The following is an 11,291-nucleotide window of genomic DNA, read 5'->3' as shown; positions in this document are numbered from 1 at the left end:
TCGCGCATAACATAATTACCTAATATTTAGGTTGATTACTTGGTTTAAGGGATTGGGAATTTACCGGGTGTCACACACAACGAGTCTCCGAAAAAAATTTTGAACTGGTTGAGTCTCCGTGGTTTCAGAAACGAACAATTTGAGTCCCTGTGGTTTCAGTTTAATGAAAGTTTATCCTGAAAGTTAAGTAAAAGCAGGGACTAAAATGGTTCATTTTTGAAACCTACAGGGACTCAACCAGTTCAAAAAAAATTTTCAGGGACTCCTTGCGCCTCCGCCTTAAAATCACATGGACACAAACAGTAATTTTCTCTAAATTAAATGGATGTACAAGGCCGCTTCCGAGAATTTAATTGTCTCGGCCGAGCCAAAATAAAAAGACTAGTATGCCCTAACGAATAATGAAATAAAAAGTTCCGTAGACCTAATACCTCAAATGGGTTATGGGTAAAAAATAAATTGAGCCCGATATCCCCTAAATCTGGGATCGCCAGCGACGATAAAATGAATATATGAATTATTATTGGCTAACACCTTTCAATAGAAAATCCAATAAACCAGAAAATTATTACTAACGTGTGTATGTAGTGGATGCTCTATAGATCTTAGACGCAATCATTTAAAATAATACAATTACCTCTTTAATGTTGCATGTTCATTAAAAGTTTAAAAGAATATAACTACACATTATATGTTTATTTTGTAGAAAGTAGGGGAGTGTTTGAGATTCCTTATTTTATCTTTTTGGCTTCTTGTAACTTTTTATTAAGAGTAAAGTGTCATTTTCGTCCTTGTGGTTTGGCACATAATGCAAATTTAGTCCAAAAAGTTTATTTTTTGTATACGGACCCTTCACGTTTTCAAATTCTTGTCAATTACATCCAAATCACTAACCCCGTTAAATTTAATCGTTAAGTTAGGTGTAGACATGTCTCTTCACTCTTTCTTTATTATATGTGTAAATTGCCAAAATCGTCCCTGTGGTTTGGTCACATTTGCGAATTTCGTCCAAAAATATTTTTTTTCACAAGTAGTCATATGAGTAATTTTCCCAACCGTTGCCAATTTCGTCCAAATTGTTAACTCGGTCAAAATTCAACGTTAACTCAAGGGTATTACTGTCATTTTACATGTTTGTTTAAATTATTATTATTATTATTATTATTATTATTATTATTATTATTATTATTATTATTACAATGAGCTAAACCCTTTATTTGATTAAAAATAAAGAAGAATAAACAAACGGATACTATATTAGATTCTAACAGAAGAATCGTGAGATGTTATATATGTCATCGAACAAACACATAATAATAATAATAATAATAATAATAATAATAATAATAACGGTTGGGAAAAATCGAGGGTCTACTTGCGAAAAAAATATTTTTGGACGAAATTCGCAAATGTGACCAAACCTCAGGGACGATTTTGGCAATTTACTCATATAATAAAGAGTGAAAAGACATGTCTATCCCTAACTTAACGATTAAATTTAATGGGGTTAGTGATTTGGATGTAATTGGCAAGAATTGGAAAACATGAAGGGTCCATATGCAAAAAATAAACTTTTTAGACTAAATTCGCATTATTTGCCAAACCATAAGGACGAAAATAACAATTTACTCTTTCATTAAATTAGTAAGTTGCCATCCAAACACCTTTATTTTTAAAAAGTTAAAAAGTTATAAGTTAATAAAAATTAGCAATCAAATGAAAAGGATCACAAACCCAAGACCAACAAGACAAACCCACCTGCCATACCCAAACATTACAAATCTTCAATCCGACACAATTCCGATATTAATCACCGTCACCAATAACCAATTCACATTCGATTCCGGCAATCAAAATCATCCATCACCTAAAACAAAAGCACCTTTATCTTCTTCGACCTATAATCGTTATTCGTAGCCTCACCTGCAAACCCTATAAACCTCTGCAAATTCTTCCGTAAGTCCACATCTCAATTCATTCGTTTCTTTATTCAATCAATCGCTTCCAATTTAGTTCAAATTATCCGTACCCACTTCAAGTATTCAACCTGCATCGAAACCCTAGGCTTCGATCATCCCTAAAATGATTAAATTCCTTCAATTTCGTAAATTTCTCACCATTGCATTTGCCCTAGTTTTAATTGCCCTAATTTACAACCAATTTGATCATACATTAAAAAAAGCCCCAATTTTTAATGGTCAACGGAGGTCAACATCTAGGTCTATGATTGAATTAAATGTAAATGTGAATTCATCAGCTTCAGCAACTGTTAGCCCTGAAATCTGTACCGGATTAGCGGACCATTTAGGTTATTCAACGAGCTGCGAGTTTTTAAAATCGAACCCGCATTGTTCGTCTGATGGGCTTTTTGATTACTTGAAGTTTTATTATTGTTCATGCAATGAAGGCGCGCTCGGTGCTATAGTTTTAGTTATATGGCTTGTGGCATTGTTCTACCTTTTGGGTAATACTGCAGCCGATTACTTCTGTTTATCGTTACAAAAGCTTTCGAGTTTGTTGAAATTATCGCCAACCGTTGCGGGTGTCACTCTTCTGCCACTTGGCAACGGGGCGCCCGATGTGTTTGCGAGTATTGCTTCGTTTATGGGAACCAATAACGGTGAAGTTGGGCTTAATAGTGTGTTGGGTGGTGCGGTTTTTGTCACGTGTGTTGTTGTTGGGATTGTTTCGATTTGTGTGGCGGGTCAACGGGTTCAGATTGATAAGAAGGCGTTTATTAGAGACATTGGGTTCTTTCTGTTCACGTTACTGTTTCTTTTGTTGATTCTTGTTATTGGGAAAGTGAGCATTTTGGCTGCGGGGGCGTTTGTGTCAATATACGTGTTGTATGCGGTTTTTGTTGCGGCTAATGAAATTGTTAGGAAACATGTTCAGAAGTTAAAAGCTGTTACACCGTTGATTCCACTTGGTGTTAGAATATTCTCTCAAGAAGATGATTTGTTACAAAGTTCTTTACTTGATGCTGAAAATGAAGCTGATGGTTACGGTTACCAAAACCGTAATTCTTTACCCGAGTGGATGTGGGCTTCACACGTCGCGATTTATTCTAATCAAAAGTTTCAAGAACACGAGAGACAGTTATGGGGATGGCATGATGACGGGATTGAAGTTGACCAACCGTGGGCCAAATTTTGGACCGTTTGTTCGTTTCTTGAATTCCCTTTGACTTTCCCCAGACGGTTGACTATTCCTTTAGTCGAAGAGGAAACATGGTCAAAACCATATGCAGTTGCAAGTGCTTCATTATCACCAATTCTTCTTGCGTTTATATTTAACTCACAAGATGGTTTAGCACCTCAAATCATGATAATCGTGTATGTTTTTGGTGTTATTGTCGGTTTTGCTCTTGGAACACTTGCATATCTACATACGATACCCGAAAACCCACCTTATAGATACTTATTCCCATGGGTTTTAGGTGGGTTTCTTATGAGTATCGTTTGGTTCTACATGATTGCAAACGAACTCGTTGCTTTATTAGTAGCGTTCGGTGTGTTTTTAAAAGTTAACCCCTCGATTCTTGGGTTAACGGTATTAGCGTGGGGAAATTCGATGGGTGACTTGGTATCAAATATAGCATTAGCTTTGGACGGTGGGGATGGAATCCAGATCGCCTTATCGGGTTGCTATGCGGGTCCCATGTTTAACACACTCATGGGTTTGGGGGTCTCGCTGTTGATCGGGTCATGGTCAGAAAAACCCGAGCCATATAATGTTCCACAAGATAATAGCCTTTACTACACAATGGGGTTTTTGATATCCGGGCTCGTGTGGACCCTTGTTATTCTTTTGAGAAACGATGTGCGCCCGAACAAGGTGTTGGGAATCGGGCTTGTTGGGCTTTATTTGGTTTTTCTTTTTGTAAGATTAATGAGTGCAATGGGTGTTATTCCGTTAGTTGGTTTATAGTTTGGTTGAGGTGTAGGCTTTTGTGGGCGGGTTTGACCAGTCAACCGTGGAGCATATTATTGATCTCACAGGTACGGTTCGGGTTCGGGTGCATAGTTAGTGTTGGTTGTAGTTTAAAGTACAGAATGGCAGTGTAATGATTGATGATCGATTACGAAATCTGAGTGCTTGCCTGCTTGGTTGGAGTTGTATATCTTTTGGGGTAATATCAAATAATAATGCATATTTTTAGTTTTGCTTTGGGTGGTTTTTGTTGTTGTAATCTGGTTTGGTTCGTTGAAGTTACAAGTATTACATTTTGATATTTTTCTTTTTGAAATCGACTACAATGCTCCATGCTCCTACGGCGTGATGATTTAGGTAGGCTTGTGATTGAATTGAAGATTATGTATACGTGCTTATATGGTTTTGATCGTTTTTTAACAGAGTAATGATCTTTGGAAATAAACACGGGCCATTAAAATGATATCATAAACATATATTTTTAGTTGCGTTCACTTCATTAATAAGGTCGGGCTTGTAGCAATGATTCAAGATTTGTCCAACCCTTTTTTTTACTTAATTACGAAAGGCGGCCGTCTTCTGAAAGCAGCATATAGATTTACAAAAAAAATAGCCTCTGAAATCAACATGTGACTTATAAAAATATTAGTGAAATATATAAGATTTACGTTTGTAAGTTTAGCCTGTCAGTGTTTTGTTAATTGAAAGTTTGGTATATAATTTTTCTTTTCGAACGGCTGATTTTTATTATTAATTTATACAAATTGGAAAATTACATAGACATAGACATGATTCGTTTATTAGAATAGATAAATAATTACTAGACATAGTAGTTTGGTTATGATGATTTACCTAACCTAATCCAAAGAATTGACACAACTGAACACGGCCTACCTAATTATCAGCTCATTAATATAAAATTTAGCATCTATCAATGATTAATGACAAACAGTTCAAGGATGATAAGAACTTAATCCTACATAAGCAGAGGCTAGCAACGGTTTAAAGTAATTACCCAAAGATACTGATTCAGACACAAGAACTTATATATGGGACTTATTTGAAGTCTGATTGACACAAGTATAACACAAGCCAGTTCAAACCTTTGATGATTGTGTATGAACGATTCTAACAAGACTCGTCATTTTTCAAGCTTTTCAAACAAGATCCAAACTTTGCATTGCCACATGAAAATTCAAATTTTAATATCCTAAAGATATGTGCTTAGTGTTCATTTCTTTTTAGGTTACAAAAGACTAATGTCATGAACTGCACAAATGTTTCATAATACTTGTCCAAAACCAACATCAGCAACTCAGTATCTTACATCATAAAAGCAGCAAAGCCAAATGTTTTCCTTCCAGCGACTACTAATGTCCATATTTCTGGAATTCCCACTCACTGTTATCTGCAAAAACACAATGATAAGCAATAAATAATGTTTCAACTAAAAGTGTATTTGAGAATCGGTTAACCTCAACCATATCTTCATCACCCACGTCTCGACACGGGCCAACCAAGTATATTATCGGCAATAACTTATGCCAAAAGATTGTAATATGACAAAATGTCCTTGCTTTCAAAACGATTTAGACGACCAAAACCATAAATTACATGTAAAATGCCAACTATGCACATCATTTAAATATATGTATCTGTTGAAAACAGCTTTAAAATGCAAAGATGATCCTTCACATAAAATATTATTACCAATATTTTAATTTTGTAGTCCACAACTCTAGTATGTTTTGTCATTTTACAATTTCATGGGGTCGGAATTGGTATAAACAAAAAAACATACTAGACTGACCTGAAAAAGGTTGGAAACCTAAAAACATACACCATCCCTAATTTTTAATATGAATGAATATATCTTTACCCAAACACAACACATACACATAAAGGGTTTGGTTTTGTTTAGTTTGGTTAACCTCCTTTCTTTAATGATAAACCTTAAAACAAACCACATGGTGTGAATCAACAAAAAAATGAACTTAAAAATCTAAAACGATCCATACTAGATGGCTAGCCTCCATATTCAGTTTCAATTTCAGCAACTTTTTCAACCCTAGTTTTAACACCACTTCATATACCGGCACTACACATGGATACATATATATACATACAAAGAGTATGATGAGATACCTAGAGGGCACACTTGGCGAGTCTTCAGCCAGCGACTGATGCAGTGAAAGTGAAAAGCATGGTTGCAGACACCTGTCCCAATGCATAATCAGAAACAAGAATAAATTAATAGATCTAAACATATATCACTTTTCATAAACGAGAACCGAAATATGTTGCAAGACAACATAAAACAACTGAAATTACTTTAATAGCTTTATCAAAAGTTACGATCATGCAATTTATATTACTCCTTGCTATTTATCATTTTACAGTTGTACAGTATTGCATATTACTATATAGTTAAACATTCATAGTGATACCGTTGTGCACCATTTCATGTTACTCAATATCATCTAGCACAAGTCTGTATTCTATTTGCACTACAGTTTTGTATTGTTTATGCCATTATCTACCATATACGACATAACAACATATTGATAAGTATCATCAATACTGACCAATGACCATAATGCAAAATATAAGAAACGCCTATGTGAACATGTTACAACACTCGATCAAAACCAAATACGACAGAGAGACAAAAGAAAAAATCAATCAATCAATCAATCAATCATACCCAGTAAAATCCCACCGACAGCAGAGCTATAGGTAGGGTCTGGGGAGGGTGGGATGTAGGCACACCGTACCTCTATCCAAAGGAATAAAGAGGTGGCTTCCAGAGAGACCCTCGGCTCTAAGAACATGTGTATGAAGCAAAAAAAGGAAATCAAAGTTTAACAGTTATATAAAAAACTACTACTAATTATAATAATATTAATAAAAAGGTCACAGTTTAACCGCAATATAAAAGCTAATAATAATAATAATAAAGTTTGTAAGGGAAATACCATTATGGTATGTGACCTAAATAAGTTAAGTCTAAGCCCTAAGGTATTCAATTCTCTCTAAAAATCCTTAACTTTAATTCTACTTCTCCACGAATTCCTATCCTCAACCATGTCCTCAGAGAGGTTTAGGTCTATCAAATCATGCCTAATCCTCTCATCCCAAGTCAATTTCGGTCGTCCTCTACCCCTCCTCCCCTCTATAGTAATGTTTTCTACGGATCTAACAGGATTCGTCGTCTGTCTTCTCTTTACATGTCCAAACCATCTCAATCTCCACTCTCTTATCTTGTCTGCTATGTTCGCCACCTCTAATCTCTCGCGAAGCACAACGTTTCTTATTCTGTCTAGCCTTGTGTGCCCACACATCCAACGTAGCATTCTCATTTCTGCTACCTCCATCTTCCGCACTTGTGCCTTCTTGATGGCCCAACAATCTGTTCCATATAGCATTGCAGGTCTAACTGCCACCCTATAGAATTTTCCCTTCAGATTAGTCGGGAAACTCTTGTCGCATAATATACCTGTGGCTGCTTTCCATCTACACCATCCTACCTGAACTCGGTGGGTCACATCACTGTCTAATTCCCCATCGCTCTGTAAAAATGATCCTAAATACTTGAACTTCGTTACCTGCGGGACCACCTGCCCTTCAATTGTGATGTGTGCGTCTTCACTGTCGTTTATCTCACCAAAATCACAGTGTAGGTACTCCGTCTTAGATCGGCTAATCTTTAAACCTTTTGTCTCTAAGGTTGTTCGCCACTCCTCAAGCCTCATGTTTAGATCTTGTTTTTTCTCAGCAACACAATATCGTCTGCGAACATCATGCACCACGGGAGAGTCCCCTGAATCGACTTTGACAACTCATCCAAGACTACTGCAAAAAGAAACGGGCTCAACGCTGACCCCTGGTGAAGACCTACCTCTACAGGAAAGAAATCAGTATCCCCCACTGGCGCACGGACACTTGTTTCACTCCTGGTATACATATCCATAATTATCTCTATGTATTTCCTGGGCACTCTTCTACCCTCCAAGCACTCCCAGAGCACCTGTCGTGGCACACTGTCGTAGGCCTTTTCTAGGTCAATAAACACCATATGTAGATCACGCTTCTTCTCCCTATACTTTTCCATTAATCTTCTTATAAGGTGTATTGCCTCTGTGGTGGAACGCCCCGGCATGAAGCCAAATTGGTTGACCGTAACCTGAGTTTCTCGTCTAAGTCTAACCTCAATCACTCTTTCCCATAGCTTCATAGTATGACTTAGTAGTTTGATTCCTCGGTAGTTACCACAACATTGGGCGTCTCCTTTGTTCTTATAGATAGGAACTACAACGCTGCTCCTCCACTGGTCTGGCATCTTACCTGATTTGAGAATACTATTGAACAGAGTAGTTAACCACATGACTCCTTCCTCCCCCAGACACTTCCACACCTCGATGGGTATGTTGTCTGGGCCAACCGCCTTAGACCTTCCCATCCTCCTAAGTGCGTCCTTCACCTCTTCTCGTGTGATCCGTCGGCAGTAGCAGTTATTCGATTGTTGTCGATGAAAGTTTGTGTTGTCATATTCTTCTTGGTAAGCTCTCCCATTGTTAAAAAGATTGTGGAAGTAGGTTTGCCATCTTAGCTTGATGTCCTGCTCCTTGACCAGTACATGCCCATCTGTATCCTTTATGAACTTCACCGGTCCTAGATCTTGCCTTCTACGCTCCCTGGCTTTGGCAATCTTAAACATAGCATGTTCCCCCCTCTTTTGTTTCTAGACTTTCATACATCCGTTTAAAGGCCGCCTTCTTTGCTTCCGCCACTGCCTTCTTTGCCTCTATCTTGGCCGTTTTGTAGTTGTCCCTCAAATCCACTCGCTCCTCCTCATTCGTGCACCTCATTAGCTCCCTAAAACATCCTTGTTTGTCCCTTATCTTGTCTTGCACTGCGTCATTCCACCACCAAGACTCCTTATGCCCACTTGACTTTCCTGTTGTGACCCCGAGAGTCTCCTTTGCTACTTGGATGATCTTTGTCTCCATAGCTTCCCATATATGAGTTGAGTCCCCATTTAGTCGAGCCCGCGTATGCAGCATGAGTTTATCCTTAAACAGAAGGAGATTTTCGTCCTTCAAATTTCCCATCGAATTCTCGGTGTACCTTTCTTCTCTCTAACAGTCAGCTTATTTCTGAAGGCTATATCAGTCACTAGTAGTCGATGTTGAGTCACAACTGCCTCCCCAGGTATGACTTTGCAGTCCTTCCACCAACGTCGGTCTCCTCGCCTCATCAAAAGGTAGTCAATTTGCGTGTCGCGTCCGCCACTGCTAAAAGTGATTAAATGAGAATCTCGTTTCCTAAAAAAAGAATTTATAATACCTAGGTCATGTGCCACCGCAAACTCTAGAAGATCTGTTCCGGTCTCATTCCTATCACCAAAACCGAAACCCCCATGTACGGCTTGAAAACCATCGTTAGCCTTACCAATGTGTCCATTAAAATCACCTCCTATGCAAATCCTCTCCCCCCTAGGTATGCCCCCTACCACTGCGTCTAGGCAATCCCTAAATTCTCTCTTTTCCTGATCCCCTAGGCCTACATGAGGCGCGTAGGCGGAGACTACTCCCATGTACGGCTTGAAAATCATCGTTAGCCTTACCAATGTGTCCATTAAAATCACCTCCTATGCAAATCCTCTCCCCCCTAGGTACGCGCCTACATGAGGCGCGTAGGCGGAGACAAAAGAAAAAATGAAATTACAAATTAAAAATTAAAAAGTATTTTTAAATACTTTAATGATCATAAATCATAAGTTAATTTATTTCATAACTTAATTTATTTAAGTATCTAGAAGTTACTTCATAACTTAATTTATTTAAATACCTTCATAACTTAATTTATTCAAGCATACGTTAATCTTCTTCGTTAAGTTTCCTGGAGATCAAACAATATTGCACACAACATCGAGCTTGTAACGAAGAAGATAAAGCTCATAACATCGTAAAAGTTGACAATACCTAAAATAACAAACACCTTGCTAACTACGGATTGTCGTGGAAAGTATTCAAAACTTAAAAATTAGTGCAATCAATAAATAACTAAAGATAAAGAGTAAAATCAGTAAAATATAAACAATAAGCAAAAATATAAATAAAATAATGTGCTACAGAATATAATCAACAGGACACAAGACAAATTGCATACCCCAAGCGACAGTACACTCCTCGCTAGTAGCACTGGCTTGATTAGCTTGACATTCAATACCTAAATCATTATAACTCACATCAGACTACAACCGATGGAACACAAAACGTATTCGATTATTAATATTAATAAGCAGGGCTCACAGAGATCCATGATGTGATTTCTGCAGATGGCACAGTTGTCAACAACAATATCTGCAGGAATTGAGAAGATAAATAATAAGGTTAAGAAAAGGGTATAAAATTAGGGTTAGGGTTTGGTAGACTGACCCCAAGCCCAAAGGGCAACAGCGTTCCACTTCTTGATTTCGAAACGCTTTGGTTTCTTGTTGGAAGAAGAAGGTCCTGGAGCAGTTGATCCTTCGCCGGCCGGTACCATCGTCACGTCGGAATCCATTCATCTACAGATTTTATTGAGAGGAGAGTCGTGGTTTTGATTTCCCCTTTGCCTTATAAACGTGTTGGATTGGAGGGTTAATGTAATGGGCCGCCGTATAGGGCTTGGTGGGTTGCATGATCCAACAGTATCAGTTTGTTTTGACTTTTGAATACCAACGTAATAATATCCGCAAGTACGTTATTAATGTGTATAACAAAGGGTAACGAGAGTATTAAAAATGATTATAAATACAGACATTATTTACTATGTTATAAATATATTAATATTATTGTCGAAGCACGAAATGAATCTGACCTGATCCATGACGATGTTTCCACGGATTTTCGAGATGAACGAACCACGTCTTGATCTTCTTCTCCGGTTGCTTGAGACCTGCAATGGTTTTTCGGGGGTGTGGAGGTGACTGCTAAGAAATCTCAAAGATCTCTTGTTTACAGACACAAAAAAGTGGTGGTGGCTCTTATTGAGCATGACCCTTTAATAAGGAGGTGGAGACCTCCTTATATAGAGAGCCTCATGGCCACCATCATGGTACCCTAATGGGCCTAGCCCAGTTAGGGTTACCTCCACAAAACCCCCTCAGCCCAATGACATTGTATTAGTCCATATAATAAAATAAGCCAAACATAATAAATTTAGGGTCGTAAAACCGGGTTTAGTACCATACCCCTACAAGCCCCCCAAGTCCAGCGTTGCTCCTGGGCGCGCAAGCGTCTAGGTGGAGCGCTGGACTTTATGAGGTGTGTTAGGCTATGAGGCGGTTTTTTCCCTTTTCTTTGGCCTTGTCT

The 11,291-nt window shown here is 38.0% G+C and overlaps 2 protein-coding genes across 2 annotated transcripts; one reads left to right on the top strand and one right to left on the bottom strand.

Moving 5' to 3' along the window:
* The first annotated feature begins 1,794 nt into the window (after positions 1–1,794).
* LOC143542425 (cation/calcium exchanger 4-like) lies at positions 1,795–4,095 on the top strand. Its single transcript, XM_077035012.1, has one exon. It carries the CDS (start codon positions 2,083–2,085, stop codon positions 3,928–3,930), a length of 1,848 nt encoding a protein of 615 aa, XP_076891127.1. The 5' UTR covers positions 1,795–2,082; the 3' UTR covers positions 3,931–4,095.
* A 1,077-nt stretch (positions 4,096–5,172) lies between these two features.
* LOC143542389 (RING-box protein 1a-like) lies at positions 5,173–10,501 on the bottom strand. Its single transcript, XM_077034984.1, has 5 exons — positions 10,374–10,501; positions 10,248–10,298; positions 10,105–10,164; positions 6,079–6,150; positions 5,173–5,341 (listed from the first exon to the last, which is right to left on the bottom strand). The coding sequence occupies exons 1-5, from the start codon at positions 10,498–10,500 to the stop codon at positions 5,304–5,306; spliced, it is 348 nt and encodes a 115-aa protein (XP_076891099.1). The 5' UTR covers position 10,501; the 3' UTR covers positions 5,173–5,303.
* Between the last annotated feature and the right edge of the window lie 790 nt (positions 10,502–11,291).

This window comes from Bidens hawaiensis, unplaced genomic scaffold (assembly GCF_021521415.1).
Source record: "Bidens hawaiensis isolate Kalapana, Puna unplaced genomic scaffold, B.hawaiensis_p1.1 tig00012838_1, whole genome shotgun sequence".
NCBI classification, from domain to species: domain Eukaryota; kingdom Viridiplantae; phylum Streptophyta; class Magnoliopsida; order Asterales; family Asteraceae; genus Bidens; species Bidens hawaiensis.
The sequence above is the reverse complement of the archived record's forward strand: the minus strand, read 5'-3'. Positions and strand labels throughout refer to the sequence as shown.